At 31.9% G+C, this 23,163-nt stretch overlaps 3 protein-coding genes and 1 non-coding gene across 5 annotated transcripts; 2 read left to right on the forward strand and 2 right to left on the reverse strand.

Moving 5' to 3' along the window:
* The first annotated feature begins 1,655 nt into the window (after window positions 1–1,655).
* Window positions 1,656–6,196, forward strand: LOC108483375 (TPR repeat-containing thioredoxin TTL1-like). The gene is made up of 7 exons (XM_017786735.2): window positions 1,656–3,087; window positions 3,784–3,979; window positions 4,081–4,262; window positions 4,352–4,685; window positions 4,795–4,999; window positions 5,106–5,212; window positions 5,311–6,196. The coding sequence occupies exons 1-7, from the start codon at window positions 2,156–2,158 to the stop codon at window positions 5,461–5,463; spliced, it is 2,109 nt and encodes a 702-aa protein (XP_017642224.1). The 5' UTR covers window positions 1,656–2,155; the 3' UTR covers window positions 5,464–6,196.
* Window positions 6,197–8,964: 2,768 nt separating this feature from the next.
* TRNAL-CAA (transfer RNA leucine (anticodon CAA)) lies at window positions 8,965–9,048 on the forward strand. The gene has a single exon. It is a non-coding gene; the product is annotated as a tRNA-Leu (tRNA).
* Window positions 9,049–10,210: 1,162 nt separating this feature from the next.
* Window positions 10,211–14,361, reverse strand: LOC108480379 (ubiquitin-conjugating enzyme E2 36-like). Of its 2 annotated transcripts, none has more exons than XM_017783360.2 (8): window positions 14,199–14,361; window positions 13,916–13,943; window positions 13,703–13,789; window positions 13,222–13,280; window positions 12,074–12,115; window positions 11,914–11,987; window positions 10,618–10,715; window positions 10,211–10,535 (listed from the first exon to the last, which is right to left on the reverse strand). In XM_017783360.2, exons 1-8 carry the CDS (start codon window positions 14,232–14,234, stop codon window positions 10,513–10,515), a joined length of 447 nt encoding a protein of 148 aa, XP_017638849.1. In that variant the 5' UTR covers window positions 14,235–14,361; the 3' UTR covers window positions 10,211–10,512. The 2 variants fall into 2 exon arrangements, with proteins under 2 accessions (XP_017638849.1, XP_017638848.1); XM_017783359.2 differs by having other exon boundaries at window positions 10,211–10,516; window positions 14,199–14,348.
* A 3,020-nt stretch (window positions 14,362–17,381) lies between these two features.
* Window positions 17,382–18,993, reverse strand: LOC108481682 (protein STRICTOSIDINE SYNTHASE-LIKE 10-like). The gene is made up of 6 exons (XM_017784779.1): window positions 18,984–18,993; window positions 18,438–18,564; window positions 18,076–18,345; window positions 17,942–17,983; window positions 17,563–17,818; window positions 17,382–17,435 (listed from the first exon to the last, which is right to left on the reverse strand). Exons 1-6 carry the CDS (start codon window positions 18,991–18,993, stop codon window positions 17,382–17,384), a joined length of 759 nt encoding a protein of 252 aa, XP_017640268.1.
* Between the last annotated feature and the right edge of the window lie 4,170 nt (window positions 18,994–23,163).

The raw sequence follows: 23,163 nt of genomic DNA on the forward strand, positions 1-23,163 counted from the left end.
ACTTCTGTCGCAGTGGACCAGGTTCGTCAACTTCCATATTTAACCCTGATAAAACCCACAATTTCACAATAAAGCCATTGATGGCCTTTTTCGGCTTTTGTGGGGGTCCTTTTTCTTTTATGCGATTGAAGTTGACATTGTCTCTCACTCACTTTCTCGAGACAATCGAAGGGAGTGAACAGGTGGGGGTTTTGCATGGCTTCAAGTAATTTTGTAATTAATAGGCACATGAGGGTAATTTGGGTAATTAAGTGTTGGCCTTTATGGATTGCGTAAGCAAGTAAAAAATCTGGTAGGAAGTACAACAATCTAGGGGATGAAAATTAGCAGTCATGAATTTAAGTCACTACATAAATACCATAAAAAGAAAAATAAAATAAAAATTTGACTTTTTTTTCTTTCACATATACAGTTTAAAAATCATCTAAATATACTGAACTGATAACGAATTTAGATTTATTATTTGAATATTTCAATTTATTATCCACTTTAATTAAATAATAAAAATATTCAGATTTTAAAGAAAATTTAAGAATTTAAATTTATAAAAATAAAAATATCTGACTAAAAAATATAAAAATTTAATATTAGATTTATTTATTTTAGTTGTGATATGAAATTTTCACTAAACTAGAGATTATGTTAAGCTAAATTTTCGCTAAAATAATTGAAAAGGTCACAGTTTAATTATACTATTTTTTTTATATGTAAAAAAATAATAATTTTGGACTGGTGGTTTGATATTGATGTTTGCTGGTGCTCTAAAGTGGGGCCACAAGCATCAGTATATGTGCCACGTGGTTAAGGGATGGCTTTGTTTGGACTTTGTTTGGAAGAGAAAGACTCGAGCTCAGTAAAATTTGAACTAAATTTACCGCGGTTAAAAAAAGTTGGCTGTATATTTTGACTGTGGGCAGTGTTGTAAAAAGAGAGTTAAAAGGAAAATAGAACACTGAACAAGATGATGACCTGCTCACTTACTCACGTCTCCTTTCTTAATTATTTTCATGCAATTTTAGTTTTGCTTTCCCACTCGCTATATCACTTAGTATGCTTCACGCGCTATAATATAAAATTGATGCGATAATAATTTTTGTGAAAAAAAAAGGAATTTTGCATTATCTGATAGAAAAAAAAAAGCATTAATTTCTCATTTTATGTCTCCTAATTTCTCATTTTATAAATAGTGTGTTTTACTCTCTTTGATATGAGAGTGGGATAAGACATAGCCCCTTAGCAGTTAGCAGAAACAACAAACAAAGCAAAATTAAAGATGAAGTGTTAATTACAAATCAGGCCGATAGAGTTAAAATAATTATTCACTAGTGTAATATGAGAAAGTATTTAGTATATAATATCAAGAATTTTTTAAGTTTAATTTCTAAATAAGTTAATTTTTCTGTTAATATTTGTTTTAAGTTTGATTTCTAAATAAGTTTTAGTATATACTGAATTCATATTGAAGTGTAAAGAGAATCAATCATAAATCTTGAAAAACGGATATAAAAAAATAATATGGATGAAGTTGGAGATAGAAATGTGGATTTAAGAAATTTCCTAAATAATAAATACTTTACATATACGATACTAAGAAATAATTACTGTGGATCCATTGGTCTGATCCCCTGATTTGTAATTAACCCAAGAAATGAAAAACCCGTCTCGTGAAGCAGCAGGTGAAAGAAATTTAGAAAAATAAAATTAAAAATAATTAATAAACAAGAAAAAAGAAGAAGAAGAAGCGAGTAAATAAATAAAAAGCTCTTTCTCTTCCAAGTTCTTCTTTCTTTTCTTTTTCTTATCTCTCCGTAAAACCCTTTCTCGCTCTCAATTTTTTTTTTTCACATTCATTCTTTGCTTCTTACTTTTATATCACGAGATCCCCATCTCTTTCTTTCCTTTCCTTTCATTTTCTCTCTCTCTCTTAGATCTCTTCTTCCAAGTTTTTATTTTTTTTGGTTTCCTATTCTTCTCCAAGCTCTGTCCTTTCTTGCTACATTCACTTCAAGTTCTTTCTTTTCTTTTTTCACTCACATTATCAATAAAAGACTCGAAGGAAATAGAGAGAGAGGGGAGGAAGGGGAAGGGGAAGGGGAAGGAAATTGGAGCCAACCCATTTTTTTTTAGTGAGAGGGGAAAGAAAGAGGAAGGCAAAATGTCGCATCTTGGAAAGCCGGAAACGGAGTTGGGTCGGGATTATGATAAACTCGCTGATCAACTCCGTGACTCGTTGAGTTACGATGATAATAAGCCCGATTTCCGTGAACTCGATCTGGGTTCACCCGTGTCCCCGCTCCGAACAGGGCAACAGGGTCTGACGATGACTACGACCACTACTACTACGACTACGACGAGTTCGAGCTCCAGTTCGTCCAGATCCGTTTCGGGTCGGAACTCGTCTAACGCGACCGCTAGGAGATCTGAATCGGGTCGGAATAACCACTCTGGTGAACTATCCGGTTCAAGCGAAACGAGCCCAACAGCATCGACGGGGAATATGAAACCGGCTCAGACCAGATCCAAACCCAACACTGCCACGACCCACCCGTTGATCTATTCGGGTCAAAGCACTGTCAACTCGCCGGCAGTCAATGTTCTCCCGACCGGAAACATATGCCCTTCTGGGAGAATCATAAAAACCGGCATGGCAGTGAACCGAAGCTCCAGAACCGACGTTTTAGGCTCTGGGTCGGGTAATTATGGCCACGGCAGCATAATGCGGGCCGGGGGAGTGGGAACTGGACCCGTTACGCCTTCCAGAGGCACCGCCTTTGAACCCAGTCACACCCTGGGAAACCGGGGGAATGCAAGTGATGTAATGAGGAAGGCAATGGGGAACTTGGAACCTGAGGAACTCAAGAAAGTTGGGAATGAGATGTACAAAAAGGGACATTTTTTAGAGGCTTTGAGTTTGTATGATAAGGCTATAGCTTTGTCACCGGCGAACGCAGCTTACCGGAGTAACCGAGCGGCTGCATTGACGGCTTTAGGGAGAGTAGGTGAGGCAGTCAAGGAATGTGAAGAAGCGGTTAGATTGGATCCTAATTATGGGAGGGCTCATCAGAGATTGGCTTCATTATTGTTAAGGTGAAAACAGCTACAATACATAAAAATTCATATATTTGGCATTATGTTTTCACCTACATTGGTGAAGCAAAGAGTGTCGGTGGGAGTTTTTTTCTGGGGATAATTTTGAGTTAGTGATGGTTTTCTAGATGTTTTGGATCTAGTCTTGCTGGTAACAACTGTGGTTCTTGTACTACATTGATAACAAGGTTTCTGTCTTGATGATTGTTGCTTAAGTTTTTGATCTGGTGAATGGATGTAACTAATGCTAATGCTTTCATCTGCATAGTTGTAGGTTGTTAGATCCATTTGTGCTTTTATTTTGTATGTCTCGGCAGAATTCTGATCTGTATTTCTTTATATGTCATGTCTGTTCTGTGAATTTCCTTTTAGTTATATGGTTCTCATTTTACTGTTTGTATTTATAGGATTAGCTTGGCTAGGCTTACGCATCCAGTTGAAATCTTTAGGATTGCATATCCCATAGTTTCCTTCGAATGATGAGTTCTTGTATGTTATTTAGAAGGATCCATTGCCAAAGGGTATTAGTAGCTGATGAACTTGTCTGTTATGTGTTTCAGTATTTACTTTGCTTTGTGCCTGCCTTTTCTTTTCTAATGATCGTAGGCATTTTGATATCACTTCTCATTTCGCAACATTAGTCAAATGTGCATATAATATTTAGGTTGCTCCAATTTTAACTCAATTCTATTTCAGGGTAGGGCATGTTGAGAATGCTAGGAAGCACTTATTGTTTCCCGGGCAACCACAAGATCCAATGGAGTTGCAGAAGTTGCAGGCAGTGGAAAGGCATCTTAACAAGTGCACAGATGCCCGGAGAATTAGGGACTGGAGAAGTGCATTAAGGGAAGCTGATGCTGGTATTGCCGCTGGTGCTGACTTTTCTCCTCAGGTAAAGAACTTGTCTAAAACTTTCCATCCATAAATTTCAAAGAATTTTGTGCAGTTAACAGACATTGAAAATGGCTGAACTGGTTCACATTGAATTTACAGCTTTTTATGTGTAGAGTGGAAGCCCTTTTGAAACTACATCAACTTGATGATGCTGAATCAAGCCTTTCAGTTGTTCCTAAATTAGAATCATGCAGTAACTCCTTGCAAACTAAATACTTTGGCATGCTTGTTGAAGCGTATATCTTTTTTGTTCAAGCACAAATGGAGATGGCACTTGGAAGGTTAGTTTAAAAAATGCCAACTTTCATCATATATAAAAGATGGCAAGGATTTTGGGACCATTGTAAAATAGACGATGGATGTCTTGCAGGTTTGAGAATGCAGTTACAGCTGCTGAGAAGGCTGGACAGGTTGATCCCCGAAATGTTGAAGTTGCTGTACTGCTTAACAATGTGAGGTTGGTTGCAAGAGCACGAGCACGTGGGAATGATCTCTTCAAATCTGAAAGGTTCACTGAGGCATGCTCAGCATATGGGGATGGCCTCAGGCATGATCCTTCGAATTCTATCCTTTATTGTAACAGAGCAGCATGTTGGTTTAAGCTTGGGCGGTGGGAGCGTTCTATTGAAGATTGTGACCAAGCTTTAAGTATCCAACCAAACTACATAAAAGCCCTTCTTAGAAGGGCAGCATGTAATAGCAAGGTAAACAATTCTTTAAAGCTTTCCTTCATCATAATGATCAACATCTTTGTGTATGGGTGTACCCGAATTTGTTTGCTTCATACTGATCATCAGTCATTGTGAAGTACAGCTAGAGAGATGGGCTGAAGCTGTCCGAGATTATGAAGTTTTGAGAAGGGAACTTCCTGATGACAATGAAGTTGCTGAATCTCTTTTTCATGCACAAGTTGCATTGAAGAAATCCCGCGGTGAAGAGGTTTATAATATGAAGTTCGGTGGCGAAGTAGAAGAAGTATGCAGTCTTGAGCAGTTCAGAGCTGCAATATCTCTGCCAGGTAATGTTGACCTTGCATTTTGAATTATCTTCATTACTTCAATCGCTCTCTCTCTCTGGTTTTTTTCCATCTTGCAATCCTCTTGAGAGTTAATTTTGATCCACAGGCATCTCTGTAGTCCATTTCAAGATGGCTTCCAACCTGCAATGCAAACAGATATCTCCATTTGTGGATGCTCTATGTGGTCGTTATCCCTCCATAAATTTTCTTAAGGTAAGTGTCCCATTTTTCTTTCTCCATCCATGGTTTATTGCACTGCAGCGAGAATAACGATTTCTCCTCTACTTTTTTGTTGCTTCTTTGGAATAAAGGTGGACATCAATGAGAGTCCAGTGATTGCAAACGCCGAGAATGTGAGGATTGTACCAACATTCAAGATATACAAAAACGGTAGCCGGGTGAAGGAAATGGTGTGCCCGAGTCGGGAAATGCTGGAACACTCGGTGAGGCATTACAGCTTTTAGAACTAATGACTGTACTCCTTGGTCCACCCTCCTTTTTTTTTTGTGTTTCACTTCTTGCTACTACCCAAATGTCTATTTTGTTGGGAACTCTTTCCACTACCTTTCCAATCTTTCCCTCCCACCACATAAGGATTACCAGGTACCTGTGACATAAAACCAGAGCTACATAATAATCCCATTAGCAGGCAATGCCAGAGGAACCCACAGATAAAATTAGCTTTTAGTTCCCCCCCTTTTGCAGTTTTCATTTATTCATTCATTCCTCATTGCTCTAGGGTTCCCTGTTCTTGTTCCTCCCTTTCACCTTTTCCTTAATTTCTCTCCCCCTCTCTTTTCCATTTTCAAAGTAGGCCAGCCTGGTTCTTGTATCACTACTTTCATTCAGTGGGAAACTTGAAAAAAAAAAAGAACAAAAAAAAAAAGGGAGAAACAATTGAGAAATATGTGTACAATTTTATTGAAAAAGTGGATACTTAGTTTTACATTTTAGAGATACAGTGAGAGGACTGGCAGGCAGGCAGGCTGGTAGCAGAGGATCTGTACATGTATATATGTGATGATATATACACATCATCTGAAGAAGCCATGAGGGAGATGATTGGATGTCTGGTGGGTACTTAGTTACTGGGTTAGTGAAAGAAGGATGAATATGTTGTCATTAATATTGTTGTTTCTTTTTCTTTTCTTTTTTCTCTCAACCATTTTATCAATAAAAAAATTCCCATTTTTTTCCTCTTTTCTCTCTGCAACTCCATTATTAAATTGATTTCAATCACTTGGGACTGGGGATAGGGTATAAGAAAAAGCAATACATATGTTGATAAATGAAGGCTGGTTTTTTCTTATTAAAGAGTTGGGTGGGTAGTTGACACCATTTAATGCTTATTTGTGTGCGTGTATATATATAAAACTAGTGCCCTATAGGATAGGGGATAGGAGAGAGCTAGATTAGTCTAAAGAACTAAAACATCCATTCCCCTAACTCCACATTATCTGTTTCTTAAGTCATTAATGCATGTTAGCTATTCCATTATAGGATATTTGAGTTGATATTATATATATTTTGTTTGCAAGTGAAGTTGTTTGCTGCCTTTGTCATGTGAGGGGGCATTCACATGTGGGCATTTAAGTGTTGTTTAGTTGAAGTATTTGCCCTCTTAAACCCACCTAAACCAAAAAAAGGGACCAAAAGTACAAATGGTGGGTGCCGAAATGAGCCGGGTTTGTGTTGCACCTTTGTCAATGACCATGACAAAGCATAGCAACACAGGCACACAGCCCTTTCTTATTTTGGAGGGCTGTGTTGGACCCTTTGGGCCACGTGACGTGCTGTGCCAATGAATGCTGTCTCTAGGACAAACTTAGATTGGGAAAAAGTAAGAGCAAAAAAAAACAATGGTTTGATTGGCTACAAGACAAATTGATTTAATTAAATCTTTTGTGGGTATATATTAAATTAGAGTGAGGAAAAAGGAGCTATCAGAAAAGCTAAGGCTAGTAGCTTAGTTCCAAAAGTTTACAGGTTGTTCAAAGATTCCCCCCATTCCATTCATAAAACCTTTGCATTATCTGATGGGGGGTTTGGGTTTCTAGACTTTTACCTTTGTATTGTCTTTTCCCTATTTTACATGAACCATTATTGAAGCCATCCTATCATCATCACAACCTCATCATCTATTTTTCTTTTTTTAAAAAAGAATTATTTAAGTTAAAATTATTGAAGCCATCCTCATCATCATATACATATATAAATATAAAAGAATAATAATAATTGCATAAACTGTTGAAATTTTATATGATTAAGATATGAAATAGTAATAAAGCTGTCAACATTAATAGATTTTTGTGGTGTAAAACTAGCAAAAAAAAGGGCATTGGTTTTGCTTGGATGGAACGGAAAAGGGAGAATAATTTGACAATGTCAATTGGGCAAACCTATCAATATTAATTTGATGTGAACTATGGATAATAATGTGATGGACATAAATAAATAAAGTAATTTAGTTTTAAAAAAAAAAAAAACAATGATGATGAATTCGGCACGTGTGGGTGGGTTGCACGTGTTGAAATGGGCCTACGTTGTAAAAGCCTGTCATTTTTTTCTTCATTCGGAAATGAGGGACGGATCCAAAAAAGTACGTAAAAAGTACTGTAGAATTACCGTTTGTACGGAGTACGGTGAATTTTTGTGTATTTTTATTACAATTAAGTATTTGTTTTTAACTTTTTATGGCAGGGAATATAGCCGTTGTGGGGGTAATTTTAGTTTTATTTATGTGACCACAAAAACGCTGCCGTTTTGAGGGGGTTGACCATTCATTATTTATTTATTAACTTGATTGAAATTTTTTGACTCTTTTTCCTCCCAAAATCAATTCCTTATTGGTGTAAATTTCAAATTCATAGAATCATATGAGATATTTAATTTTTTAAAAATATTTTATTATATTTTTATATGACACTTGTCAACTCTTTGACCCTATTTATAGAGTTTAAAAATTTCACTGACAGTGTACCGAATAATTTCATACTATACATAATTAATTTGATTTAAATTAAAATACATCCATAAGTACCATATTATTTTACTTAGCAGAGTTTTTAACCTAAGAAACTACTGCATGTCTCTTTTGATAGTATTTAGCTTTTTTCCTTTTAATATAATACAAAGACAACTTTTTAAACTTGCTTTTGAAACTAGTATGCTAATGCAATATAAAATAAAGGGTTAATATGTAATTTGTCATTATTCTTTTAAGTGGTGTCAGTATATACTTCCGTTTGATTGATTTTTTTTCATTATCTTTATGAATTAAAAATAAATTTATCACTATACTGAATTTTGTTGCTTTACTTTTATTTGATTTAGATTTTGCCACTAAAGTTATTATTGAATTTTTAATGTAATTTTAAATTAAAACAATTTAAAGAATAAACTAATAAAAATTATTTCTATATTTTTCTTTAATATTTTAATTAATATAAATTAAGATTAAATAAAAATGGTTATTTTATAAGAAAAACTTAAATATTTTCTTTTATGATATATGTATTTTAATTTTTCAAGTTTTTATTTTTTTAAAATAGAAAATTTAACTTAATTAGTTGTTTTTTAATATTTATAAAGTTAAATTTTTGTTAATCAAAGTAAAAATCTTTCCTTATTAAATTATGTTATCAAATTATCAAAATTAATCTTGATGGGTAAATTGGTGGTAAAATTTAATAAAATTCAAAACTTCGATGTAAAATTTTAATCAAAATATGATTTGAAATATTTACTCATAGTTTATAGTATGGTCGCAAATATTAATAAAAACAAAGTATAATAACAAATATCAATATTAGTTTATAATATGATGATAAATTTACACATTTAACTCTAAAATAAAAATAAAAGTTTAAAGCAAAAAAAATTTAAAGTCTAATTTTTGGTTTTTAATGTGATTAGCAGCTGCTTATACTGTGAATATTATAAACAAAATGACAACAGACGCAAATGTCAGGATGGCCGAGTGGTCTAAGGCGCCAGACTCAAGTTCTGGTTCTCGTAAGAGAGCGTGGGTTCAAATCCCACTTCTGACATTTTAACGTTTTCATATTTTACTAACCTTTAAAATATAGTGTCCAAGTTAAAATTTAGTCTTTATATTTAAAAGCTATTTATTATTTTAGTTTATAGGTTTTGATTTGTAATTTAATCATTAATGTCGTAAATACTAATATTATTTTAATTTTTCCGATTTAAAACCGTAATTTAATAGTTGATGTTGTAATGTTTCCTCCCAAATTTTATATGGTATCGATGTTAAAATTTAGTTTTAGATAATATTTGAAAGTTAAAAATATTATTTTTCTTGATTTAAAGATCATAATTTAATAATTGATGTCATAAAAATTAAAATTATTTTATTTCTCGATATAAAACCATAATTTGATAATTGATGTTGTAATATTTTCAGTTATATGTCAAAGCTTGCAACGTTTCAAAATATAACAATTAGAGCACTTCAATACACTCTAATTCTTAAGTGATGGTGAGAAATGAGATAATTATACTAATAATTACAAACAATCACATTAAAATCTAATTATCATGTGACTATCCAAACACACCAATACGTTATTTAAATATTAAGAAGCTATTATTCTACACAATAAAAGTAATTTAATTTAATGATATATTATTTAAAAATATGATTACATGTTATTTTACTAATTTCATTTAAGTAATCTGAAAAGATATATTTTTCAAACATTTTAACCCATTAAATATTAACCTGTATTTATTATAAATTATTTGCACTAAACAAAATACTAACCAATGATAACTAGGGAATAAGCTGTTCAATAAAGTTATATAAGATACTTTTTAAAAAAATTATTTTTATTAATAATTGCATTATCCAATATTTTCTTACATTAAATTTGGTTTTAAAATTTATTACTTGTTTAGAGAATAAAAATATATAATTTATTATTACATTTTATATTATCAAATAAAATGTAATTACTACCTCTAATTACTCAGTACAACAATATAAGCCAAAATACAATTAGGACTTGCGCATTAAATATGAAAAACCACAAGAGTTTTGGTTGAAAGAGGCAAGTACTGAGCAATTGAGAAGACGGGTAAAAAAATTGGTAGAATTTGCCAAATATGTCTCCAAATATTCCAATGGAATAATTAAATTAAAAATGATCACCTACTTTAGTCAACAAAATTTAAACAATTACAATTAGATTTAATTATTTCGTTTAAACATTTTGCTGTATTAGAGAATAATCCCTTAGTTTGAGCATTTCAGAGTTTTTGAGAACAATGTATATTATCTTACAAGTTCAGAGATGAGACTGCACTGCTTCCAACTCAGGTTGCAGCTGAAAGCTTTGCCAATATCAGACTCTTTCAAACATTAATTCTTCTGAATTTCCACATTAACTTCAACATTGAATAGCTTACATTGCATAAAAATGTTATTTTAAGAGCACTAACGGTTCCGCCACTTGTATTATGCACCGGTCGCATATAAACGGGTCCATTCCTTAGCTGTAAATAGTCAAGGAAACTGAGAACAGTCAATCGTAAGAATCAAAGCATATCAGCCTTGATTCTAGTAGTGATCTAAGATTGCAACCATGGGATTTTACCTGTCTCCACGGCTTCAGCCTCATTTGTTTTCCAGTGCTTAGCAATGTTCTCCGAGAGTGGATCATCAGGATTAGGAGCACTTAGGAGTGCTTGAATGCTAGCAATAAAGATAATAATTTTAGTATTGACCTAAAACTCGATCAAGATACCGCAAAAACTTAAGATAATAATGTCTTCAACCCAAACATAAAAGAATTCCCTTTCTAAGTAATAATACGTACACACACACATACACAAAAACATATAAATATATTTGCATTTGAAAAAAAGCAGTGAAATCTTTCATGCAAAACAAAAGCAGAGAGCACACTCCCGCAAACCTCATCCTTACAGTGCGATTACCAGTCCAGGCTAAATCCCCTGTAATATAAACTCATAGAGTATTGTCGGGATTACCAGGTCCAGAGCTAAATCCTCAACGCGACAATTACTCTAATGAGTTTGGATCTGAATTACCATCCAGGCTAAATTGAGACCCTAATTCGGATTACCGTCCGGCTAAATCCATTTTACACATATTCTTCGGGAGGGTTATATCAGGATAGGATCACCCGTCCGGGCTAGATCCTTTTTACCGTCAATTCCTTTTTAGAGATCCATCGAATTTTCCTTTCATTCAACCGAGATTTCTTCCCATTTTATCAAATATATCAATGTTTCATCAATTTTCATATAATGAACATTCAAATCATATTCATATCAATAACATGCATTTCAAGCATTTAAGAATATAATTCAAGTTACACGAACTTACCTCATTGATTGTTCGTGTTTATGATTTCATTATTCTGATATGTTTTCTTTTCCATGATCAAGTCTCGTATTTGTGTCGTCCGGATCTTTATAAATAAATTTGATCATCATTTTCATTCATTTCATATTCTAATACATTTAATTAATGCTCCAGACAAAAATTACCATTTTGCCGCTAAACTTTTAATTAATGACGATTTCATCCTTAGGGTCAAGAAAATAAAATTCTTGCAATTTAATCCTTATTTCCAGCTATTATTATCATACATATCGATAACAGTCCATGAATTCTATAAAATATCAGAATTTTCCATAATTTCAATACTTTTCAATTTAATCCCTAAAACATGTTCTTCCCCGATCTTTATAAATAGGCATTGGTGGAAAAGAAATATTCAACTGCCATCTTTACTTGAAATCTCTAATTTTCCAGAAAAAAAAATTATAACTATAATAACATGTAATACGTTCTAAGCTTGTTACTCAAACCATCTATTGTGATTTACAGTAATAGGGTTACATCTCACAAAAACTTATAATACCTCAAAAGTACAGTTCGAATCTGGAGAGCTGGACTCCATTTGTCTTTGAGAATATCAAGGCATATTCTTCCAAGCTGCAAGAAAGCTCAATTCTTAGAACAATAAAATACACCTTTAACACCAAAAAATAAGGACAAAAGAAGGAACAGGTAGAGCTGACCTTATCGATGTTAGGATGATATATCTTTGTAAGAAATCGAACCTGTTACAGCAAATTTGTTAAGGTGGATAAAAATACGAAATATACCAGAAAGGGCAAAACTAATGGAAGATGGAAAAGTTCTGAGAACCAAACAATGAAGTCCAATCACCAAAAAGAGGACAGAGGTCCTAATTTTCAGAAATCAAACAATTAAGTACCGATCACAAGAAGATAATGAATCTCAAATGCCACCTATCAGCCATACAGAGTCCAATTAGGAGAGCAAGCACGGATTAGATCATTAGCACCAAAAAAGTTGGTTCTGCGCAACTAATTGAAGGCAAGGCATCCACAAAAGTAAAGGTTCTTCCTAGGTGAAAGTAAGAACGACTTCCGAAAGCCAGTGAATATAACATACTATTAGATGTTCATTTCTAATATACATTTTCCTCTTAAATGTCATTAAAGCAAATAATCATATAGAACCAAAACTTCACCATATTTAAAGGAGAATAACACAATTTTGCAAAAAAAATTCTGTTGAACCTGAATCTATTAGAACGAAGGTTGAAGATCACAAAGCACTAGCAAATTATAGAAAATCATATGATTGCAGATGAATTTCTCCAACTAGTTAAAGAGATGAAAGAGAGTTTGATATTAGAGAGCTAAGAAGGTCATGGAAATTAGGCTGTTAATAATAGGATGCATTGATAGTATATGTATCTCCATCTGTTCAGTAAACTGAAGTTCATAGAATATAGTACCGATTAGATAGAGAGAAATTCAAAAACATTTTTAAGCAGATAGACTACAAATATGCAATATGATGCATGTGTGCTTCAACACTGACTAACAAACAACTTAACAAGTGAAGGTCGAGCAAACATTGACAAGCTAAAGGAAATTATATCCTTAATCACCAAGAAGAACAGAAACTGATGGAAACTAGATGCACTAACAGTAAAAACGTGACAGATAAAACAGTCACACAAAGCAAAGGCAGCATTCTCTACATGTAAACTAGTGCATCCCTAATTCATAATAAAACCCAATGTAAAGTCGATCAATATCATATATCAAAGGAACATCAATCGAGCATACCCCAACAGATGCCAAAACATGAAGATCATGCTAAACATTAAGAATAACTCAATGCTGACTACCTTAGGAGCAGCCATGGGATATTCTTCAGGCAAAAATAGTTCCAACTTGAAAACCCCTCCTAAACAAATAACCAAACAAGAAAATGCATCATATCCTATACATAAATGCAGAATGAAAAAAAAGGTGATGAGATATTACCGGAAACAACTTCCAAAAACCAGACTAACCACAGCATAAGACTTAAAACCATGCTAATTGGACTTATATTTCAACACTCAACACTGAAAACAAGGGCCCCTTCTTTCTCATTAAAAGATAGAAATGAAATAATATAAACAACGCATAACCATTTTCTCAAATAAAAAATCATACTCTTAAGGCATATAGAGGTCATTTTAATGACTAAAAATTGGCAATGGTGTCAATCTTTATGTATTCAATCAGTCGAGACCCAACTATTATACAATAACTGCTAAAATTTTACATTTCTAACACAAAGAAAAAGCGTCAGCAACCCATCCGATTAAAAAAAACAACTACCTTCATATGGAGATTGTGTTGGACCAAGGATCATCACATTGAAATATCGCATATTATCCTCTGATGGTGAGGCACTAATTCCAGGCGCTGTATTTAAGGGAAAAACAATCAAATTAAACATTTTTCAGCCCATAACATTTAAACCAAAAAAAAAAAAAACCGATAGCAAACAATATTCAACAAGAATTTCAAAAAAAGAAGCAAAGTATTTACCTGGTTCACTGAGGAGACGCTGAGTTTCCTGTTTAGATCAAAGATAAAGAAACAAAAATTAAGCATGAAACATTTACATAATTCACAGAAACAAACTAGGAAGACTTAGAACAATTTACTGAAGCTTCTGATTCATTAAAACCCCAAAACAATTCAGCTACTAAATCAAACTCTAGAAACACAAAAAAAGGAAACACACTATTTTTTTCTAAAAAAAAGGAAGATTTTCTGAGGGTTTCAATGAGGAAACCGAGAAGGATGACAGTGAGATCGAAAGAGAAACCTTAATGATTCTTCGAGGGAGATTAGTGTTGGCCATTGGCGAGATCGATGGGATGGAAAAAAAAAAAGTATTTGAGGGTTTTGGGGATCTAGAAATGGAGAGAGATAATAAAGTTTAAGATTCTTTGTATATAAATACCAGTGCCATGCCATGCCCACCACACGTGAAAAAAACCTATGTAAAAAGAAATGACTCAAATCCCTTCTTTGGAAATCATTATGTGGCGAAAATTTTAAATTTTCCCTAACCCGTAAAAAATTTTTTTTTTTCAGTCCATTCAAATTTATATTTTTTATTAACAACAATATTAATATTAAATAAGTTAAGACTCAATCAAAATATATAAATTCAATACATATTAGAGAAAACATATTTATTTCATATATATTACGATAGTACATAAAATAAAAATAGTAATACAAATTTAAATTTGAAATAAAAAGATAAGTGATAGTTCTCGTAAAAATAAATTTTCAAACTTGATGAAGATAAGTTGAGAGTAGTTAAATACTACTAATTGAAGTAATTTATTGGTAACTCATAAATTAAAATATGCTTAAAAATAATACTTTTACCAAAGGTAATGTAATAGGCCAATTTTAACTTGGGTAAATTACAAAATAAAATAAAAAAGGGTCCAGAAAAATTACAATCCAATTCAAAACCCAAACAATAAGCTCAACAGCCCAAATTCATTTAACCCAACAAACTAAAACTAAGCCCAAACTTAGAAACCTTAGCCCACAACAAATCAGAAAAAAAAAAACAAGTAGAAGAAAAAAACCTAACCCCCTAAGAGCTTCAGTCGCCGCGTCTCCTCACGCGTGCCATCACCGCTGCACGCCATTACCACGCTTCTAACACCTGCAAGAGAATTAAATGAAATAACAGAGAGGAGCACGCAAGCATCAATAGCAAAATGACAAAAAAAAATGGAAGCAAACGGCCTTGTATTCGGCTATAAAAGCCACATCAACTTCATTTATTGTTTTTTTTTACAAACACATCATAGTAATTCAAAAAAGGCAAATAAGGTGATTTGCTTCGTTTCTCTATTTGTTATTTTTAAAAATAAAAAAAAAGAGATATACGAGAAAGAAAAGATCGAAAATACGATAGTTTTCATTATGTGGTTTCCTTATCTTTTATTTCATATTTATTTAAAAAATCATAGATATATAGGTATCTATAAAAAAAAACACAAAAGCTTTTACCTTTCTCACGATCGAAAAAGGAAGCCGAGGGGTTTCCTTCATTCTTTTTGAATTTTAGAGGGCATTTTTTGGGTTTTTGGCCTTGGAATGAGATTTGGGGAGACCGAATTGACCGAAAAAGGCCCTCTTTGGAACTCTGGCCACCGTATGTGGTGATGGATGGGCGGTGGCCCATTGACCGGAGTTCAGTCGAAAAGGAGGGGTGAGAGAGAGGGTTAAAAAGTTTTTTTCAATTCTTTTTGAAGGGAGGGCTAAAGTGAAGGTTTAAAAAAATTTTGGGGCTTAAATAAGAACCTTGAAATGGCACCGTTTCAATTGGCCTCCCAAAATGCTAAAACGGCGTGGTTTTTGGGAGGGCCAACCCGAACCCCACCCACTCCAAATGGGGGATCCACGTGTTTCACTCTTTTGGGTTTATTTCAAGCGTGATCCATCCACTTTTACGGTGCACTGCAATCTAGCCCTTTTACTTACCTTTTTATTTTATAAATTTGGCAACATATTTCTCGTGTGGTTCAATTTAATCTGTGGCATGCTGAGCACTTAGAGAAAGGACGCGTGTCCGAAGATTGGGCTATTTTTTCATTTGGTCCTCGCCTCGCTAGTGTCAGCGCGTCTTATTTTGATCATGGTTTGCCTTTTTTTATTTACGATTTGTACCCCAAATTTCAGTTTGATTTCAATGTCATCCTTAGTCTACTTAATATATTAATTAATTTACCTATTTAAAAAAATTATATCCTATTTTTAGTTTATTTATTTATTTAATTTCTTTTTCAAATCAAGTTTATATTAGCTCTTATTTATTTATTCATCCACCCTTTTTAAACTGGCTTGTTTATTTTATGTTTGCCCTTATCTTCATTGTTATTTTATTCCATTATTCATTTATTTGTCACTCTTCATGTACTTTCAAAATTTAAATTCATTATTATTATTATTATTATTGTTGTTGTTATTATTATTGTTATTATATTATCATTAGCAATTTCTTATTATAGTTTATGCATGTTAACATTAGGATTTGTTAATATCAATGCTATATATGTTATATTTTATTATGCATATTATGTCATTGTTATTTCAAATGTATGTTGCACTATCATTAATAGCCACATATGACCCTTTTGAAGTTTTAAACGATTTTTTTAAACATGATCAAATAAACTACACATATATCATTTTTAAATATTTCATTTTTTTACTCAAATTCATAAAAAGAAATTTTCAAAATAAAGCAATGTTTTGTATTTAGAGATTCGAGAAGTCGTACCCTAACTTACGAGATTTCGATTTTCTTGTTGAACCTAAATGATCGAATACCCTTTTAAATTTAAATATTTGAGTTTTAAATAAAAATTAAAGGCAAACTTATTCTCGAGGGCTCAAATGTCGCATCCTAACTTACGGGATGTGGCATATTGTCATTGTGGGACGACTAGGCCTCTGATGCTCGTTTCATTTTAATTTAAGCGTTTTTAAAATTAATATTAATAAAAAGGGGATCGTATTTTAAAATCGTTAATTTTAAAATTTCAACTTCCGACCTTAAGACATTAATTAATCAATTAGGTACCAATTTTGGACATGACGAGGGTGCTAACCCTTCCTTGCATGTAATCGACTCCCGAACCTATTTTCTCAAATTTCGTAGACCAAAATCGTTGTTTTAGTAAATTGAAATATTTTATTAAAACGACCAAATTACTAGGTGATCCGATCACACCTAAAAAAAATCGGTGACGACTCCTATTTTCGTTTTTAAATATTAAAGTCGCCCCTTTCAAAAAAATGGTTTTGACATGTAACATTAAAGTTTTAATTATCACCAGAACCATATAGAAATTAATTATCACATAGCAACATAAGATTTTAATTATCATCGAGCCAATGCAAAAAAAAAAAAGAGAAGAAATTTAAAAAGAAATTAAACATTCTCATAAAAGTTATTTAAAAAAAAATTTAACTTTTAAAATATCAACCTAAGATTTTGGAACCTTGCTTCAAGAATAAAAATAGCAACCTAAAGGTTTGCAATTGAATCAATATTCAATTAACCTCACTAATATCACTAATAAAACGAGAACTTACAATTTTAAAATAGTAACATAAGGTTTTGTAACCGAACCAATATATAAAGTTCGGTTAACCTCATTAATCTCACTAATAGAACTAAATACATCTTCACCATTTCCGTCCAGTTGTTTTAAAATTCTTCCTTCTTGATTGTACTTAATTCCTACGGGATCCGGAACATCATCATCGATCTTTCCAAGCCTTCCTGCGTTTAAAGCTACCCAGAACTCTCCTTTATGATTCATCTTAATATTATCAGGAACTCTAGGTAGCTTAGCAAACACTTTGAGCTCAAAATTATTTGTTCCAAGATTGAACTTCAATATTCTTCTTCATGTTGTTTCCGCCACCAAAAGAAAAGAATAATTTTTGTTCAAAGCTACTCCATTTGGAAACATCAAACCTGTATATATAACAGACATATTTTTTGTATGTAGATCATATTTTAATAACCTTCCGCTATTATCAGTTGATCTGGACAAAAAATCTACATACCTACACATAAATATTAAAAATTTAATTGAAAATTATATAAATATTCAAAAAGTTGAAATAAAAAATTCCAATAGTTCAAAAGAAAACCATACCTTCTCTGAAAAGTAGTACTACTATCTGTAAAATAGATAACTCCTGTACTACTATCAATATCTAACCCATTTATAAGCTTAAACGAGATTCTTTCAACTGAGCTAACAAGAGTTTGTGCTATGCCACCATTAGGTCCAATCATGAAAAGACCAAAATAAGCATCACCGATATAGTGATCACAAGTTACTTGGTCAAATTTTAAGGCCAGTGGCCTTCCACATATTGGTACGATGATAGGATTTGTAGACCCATCGCACAACTCTCTTCTCCTAATCCAACAAAAAATTCATCCGTTGGTTGACTATCTTTACAAAAAGATTATTAGTTAATGAATGCGTAAAGAATACAGTTTAATGAATACCTAACTGATAAAGGAATAGCAAACTCTTTCCAACTAAGTTTTGGTCCATGCCATTTAAGTATCCGACCATCAGATACTCTAACGTATGGCCCTTCGCCTTTACAATCAAATGCGATACTTTTAGGACCTGTAACTTTAACAAGGTTAATTAATTCATAATTTTTTTTTAGATAATAACATTCTGCTTTTGATGAAGAAATAGTTCATCAATTTTTTTAACATTATGCTTTTGATAAAGAATCCGCTGGTGAGATTGTTTCACACATAATGCAAGGTAAAGCATTACGAACAAAAGCTGATATTTCTTCATGACTAAAAGTCCAAAGAATTCGAACGCGTTAAAAATAGACCGAAAAGAATTAGCTTCTATGAAACTTGAAGGAAACGATAATTGAAAGTGATCGAAAAGCTGAACATGGGATATATATTTATAGGGTATGTAATTACTTGGTAGGGATATAATGAAATTTCAATGTAAATTAAAAGTTGGTTTAAATATAATATTTTTTATTTAATACGATAAAAAGTTATTATAAAATTGAAAACCTAGGTCCATTATTTTAAGATTTTACTATTTTAATTAAACTTAAATAGAACAAATAGGCTTAATTTTACTTTAATCATAAGTCCTCAGCAAATAAATTACTTGTCTTATTAAAAACAATTAAATAAATTAATCGTCCAATCTTTAAAACTTAGCACATTTTTAATAAATCTATACCACTAAAAATAAAAATATTGTTTTGATCATTGGGTGGAAACTTGAAATTATTTTTTAAGAAAAAATATGTTTTATAAATTTTAGATCAGAAAAATTGATACATAAAATAAAACAGAAATTTATTATTTATTGACAATATATTTTTCTCAATATCAATCCTTCTGGTTTATCGAAAATATAAAATTTTCAAAACCGACAAGCTTGTTGTAGAGGTAAATTCCTTAGTGGTCACTTAAGTTTTGGATAGGTTTTATTTTGGACACCTAACTTTAAAACTTTTAATTTTATCACCAATATTTTTAAAATTTAAAATATTTACCTAATAACAAAGTTTAAGCATTTTATTAATTTAATTCAAAATCTAAAAATTGAACAAATTTAGCCTTTACAAAATTTATCATTTAATTCTAATTTTAAAAAATCCATAAATTTAGCTTGTGAATTTTATTCTAATTTGTTGGTATTTTGAATGATTTTAGGCAATAAAATAAAGGGCTTTAAAAAAAAAAAAGTTAAAAGCTTGAATCTTGAAACCAAAACATAAATGATAAAGCCCCTTTGAATGTTTGGTTCTTGAAAGAGAAAAAGAGAAGCAGCCATTCATTCAATTTTCATTATGGAAACCAATATCCCATTATGCAGCTTTGATAGCAGAGAAGAAAAGAAGACCAAAAGAAGAAATGGTGCTTCTGCTTTAAGAGAAGATTCAGAGAAGAAACCATCAATACTTCGGGAATTACAAGAAAACAAACTCAGGGAAGCTCTTGAAGAAGCATCTGAAGATGGGAACAATGGACGGCCAAGATCATTAGCTACGCTCTGCGCTCAAAATGAGTTCTTGATTCTACTTCCATTGTTGCAGACCGTATTTTTTGCTCTCAAGATTCAATCATGCTTTTTCCAAGTTCATTACAGTGTACCCCAAGTTTCAAGCTACTGAAAAAGTTGATTATTTGAGAGTGGAGGCATATGGGCACTTGTCTGAATATTCTACTAAGGTATGTCTTGATTATTGTGGTTTTGGGTTGTTTTCTTATAACCAAACACAAGAGAATTGGGATACAACTATGTCTAGTTCGTCTGAAGTGACTGCAAATTTGAGTAACCATGTATGGTGGTGCTGAGAGGAGTGGTGGGTCTTATATGCCGACTTTCTCGGGTGTTTTCACTTCCAACTAGATCAGGAATGTGTTTGAAATTGGGACGGATCATGATAATAGTTCGGATAAAGATTGTCAAGTACCATTTTCTAAGAAGTGGAGAATCTTTTGGTAGGTGATTTTATGAAAAGTCCAATTTTATTGAATTAGAATTAAATAGATAATTTTGTAAATATTCAAGTTAAATTTTGTTATTAGATAAATTTGTTAAACTTTTAGATTTAAAATTAATTTGATAAAATGTTTAAATATTTGAGGACTAAATTTATTATTATGCCAATAAAAGAAGGCGGTTTTCTATTAAGTATTCAACTGTGGGTGATTAAAATTTAAAAATTTGAAAATGTTGGTGATTAAATTGAAAGTTTTGAAGTTGGGTGCCTATATAAAATCTATCCAAAAGTTGGGTGACTGCCCAGGCAGTTTACCCTTTGTGGAGAGTGCTTAATTAAAAGTATACTAAAAAAAAAGGATTAAGCTCGAGGAATTGGAAATTAGTTCTTTCATCATATATTAAGGCAATTTTTAAATGCTTTGCAACAGTTTCAAGTTATTAAAATTATTTGATAAAATCTTTGTGAAATTTTATATATTTGAAATCTATTAAATTTTTAATTTTTTATTTAACTGATTCAACAAGATGATTAAACGATTCAATTTTGAATAAATTAACAACAACAAAATCAATATAACAATAAATTTAATGCATAATTTTCAATACACACTTTAATCAAATTAGTTTAAAGTTTTAGTTATCACCAAACCCATATATAAATTAATTATTAAGTCGCAACTCACGAAATAAGGTTTTAATCATCATCAAATCAATACAAGAAAATGAAACTTAAAATAAAATTGAATATTCTCATAAAAGTTATTTAAAAAAACATAAACTTTTAAAATATCAACCTAAGGTTTTGTAACCGAATCAATATTCGATTAACCCCACTAATATCACTAATTCAATAAGAACTTAATGTTTTAAAATATCAGCATAAGGTTTTGTAACCGAACCAATATATAAAGTTCGATTAATCTCCTTAATCTCACTAATAGAACTAAATACATCTTTACCATTTTCGTCCAATTGTTTTAAAATCCTTCCTTCTTGATCGTACTTAATTCCTATTGGATCCGGAATATCATCATCGATCTCTCCAAGCCTTTCTGCATTTAAAGATACCCAGAACTCTCCTTTATGATTCATCTTAATATTATCAGGAACTTTAGGTAACTCAGCAAACACTTCGGGCTCAAAATTATTTGTTCCAAGATTAAACTTCAATATTCTTCTTCGTGTTGTTTCCGCAACCAAAAGAAAAGAATAATTTTTGTTCAAAGCTACTCCATTTGGAAACATCAAACCTGTATATAAAACGGATGTGTTTTTTATATGTAGATCATATTTTAATAACCTTTCGCTATTATCAGTTGATATGGATAAACAATCTGCATACCTACACATAAATATTAAAAATTTAATTAAAAATTATATAAATATCCAAATAGTTAAAAAATTCCGATAATTCAAAAGAAAACCATACATTCTCTGAAAAGTAGTACTACTATCTGTAAAATAGATAACTCCTGTACTACTATCAATATCTAACACATTTATAAACTTAAACGGGATTCTTTCAACTAAGCTAATAAGGGTTTGTGCTATGCCACCGTTAGGTCAAATCATGAGAAGGCCAAAATAAGCATCATCGATATAGAAACCACAAGTTACTAGGTTAAATCCCAGTGGCCTTCCACATATTGGTTCAAGGTTAGGATTTGTAGATGTAACATCCCGATTTTGGACTTAGTCGGAACAGTGGTTTTCGGACCACAAATCCGATGAGAAAAATTCCATTTTTATTATATTTTTATAGTATACGATTTCAGGGAATGATTTCATGAAAATTTCGTTTGAAAATTTCGACGTTTGGGCACTCAATTTAGTAAGAATGACTAAATTGTAAAAAGTGCAAAAGTTGAGTTTTACATGTTAGAGGTGTCTAATTGTCATGAAATTTTAAATGGGAGGTCCTTAAGTGATAATTAAACCATTGTATAACTTTTTGGACAAAAATGACCTTGGTTGGGTAAAATTTGAAAGAATAGTAAAAAGGGTATTTTGGTCATTTAGGGGTAAAATGAATTAAAAGACAAATTTTAAACCCCAAATGTGTCCCTTTCTTCTTGCTACAGCAGAATGTACCAAGAGCAACCATGTTTAGGGTTTGGCCAAGCTTCCAAGCTCGATTGTAAGTCCATTTTAGCCCCATTTTTAATGTTCTTTACGTTTTTGGAGCCCTAGTAACTTGATTAAGCTTATTCTAGCAATAATTTAACCTAGGGTTTATATTTGGAAAAATATCCATAGGTGAAATGTGTTTATTTTGATGTTGTATGGTAGAATATGAAGCTTGAAATTGTGTTAAACAACTTTTGCTAAGCGATTTTGCGTGAAAACGAGTAAAACGACATAATCGGTAAAAATACCTAATGTTCATAAGTACATGTTAAAGTAAGAATTTGATGTTTCCATAGAAGGGAAAAATGATTAGCATGTCAAAAAACATAAGAAAATAGGATGAATTTTAATTTCCGAGCCTTGGGGCAAAAGCATAAATATGTAAAATTTTAGGGGTAAAAATGTAATTTTTCAAATTTTGAGTCAAGGACTGTTTTAATAAATGTGAGTATTAAATAAGCTATTTTTTTTATTTTAGATCAAGAGAAACAAGATTCAAGTTGTGATCGAGGGAAAAATAAAGTTTACGAGGATTAGGCTTGATTTCTAGCATTTTGTACCGAGGTAAGTTCAGGTGTAAATGTAGTAACATAATTGTCATTT

This window comes from Gossypium arboreum, chromosome 1 (genome assembly GCF_025698485.1).
Source record: "Gossypium arboreum isolate Shixiya-1 chromosome 1, ASM2569848v2, whole genome shotgun sequence".
NCBI lineage: Eukaryota > Viridiplantae > Streptophyta > Magnoliopsida > Malvales > Malvaceae > Gossypium > Gossypium arboreum.

Excerpts from the sequence above, each read along its gene's own strand:
- LOC108481682 (XM_017784779.1), bottom strand. Across the intron at positions 17,819-17,941 it reads TCAACTGATAATAGCGGAAG|AAGAATATTGAAGTTCAATC; the intron begins GTTATTAAAATA and ends AACAACATGAAG. Across the intron at positions 17,436-17,562 it reads CTATTAGTGAGATTAATGAG|GTTGCTATTTTTATTCTTGA; the intron begins GTTAACCGAACT and ends GCAAACCTTTAG.
- LOC108480379 (XM_017783359.2), bottom strand. The coding sequence starts at position 14,234 with ATGGCCAACACTAATCTCCCTCGAAGAATCATTAAG. Across the intron at positions 10,716-11,913 it reads ATTCGAACTGTACTTTTGAG|CATTCAAGCACTCCTAAGTG; the intron begins GTATTATAAGTT and ends CTTTATTGCTAG. Across the intron at positions 10,517-10,617 it reads GGCTGAAGCCGTGGAGACAG|CTAAGGAATGGACCCGTTTA; the intron begins GTAAAATCCCAT and ends GACTATTTACAG.
- LOC108483375 (XM_017786735.2), top strand. The coding sequence starts at position 2,156 with ATGTCGCATCTTGGAAAGCCGGAAACGGAGTTGGGTCGGGATTATGAT. Across the intron at positions 4,686-4,794 it reads GGGCAGCATGTAATAGCAAG|CTAGAGAGATGGGCTGAAGC; the intron begins GTAAACAATTCT and ends TGTGAAGTACAG. Across the intron at positions 5,213-5,310 it reads CCTCCATAAATTTTCTTAAG|GTGGACATCAATGAGAGTCC; the intron begins GTAAGTGTCCCA and ends TTTGGAATAAAG.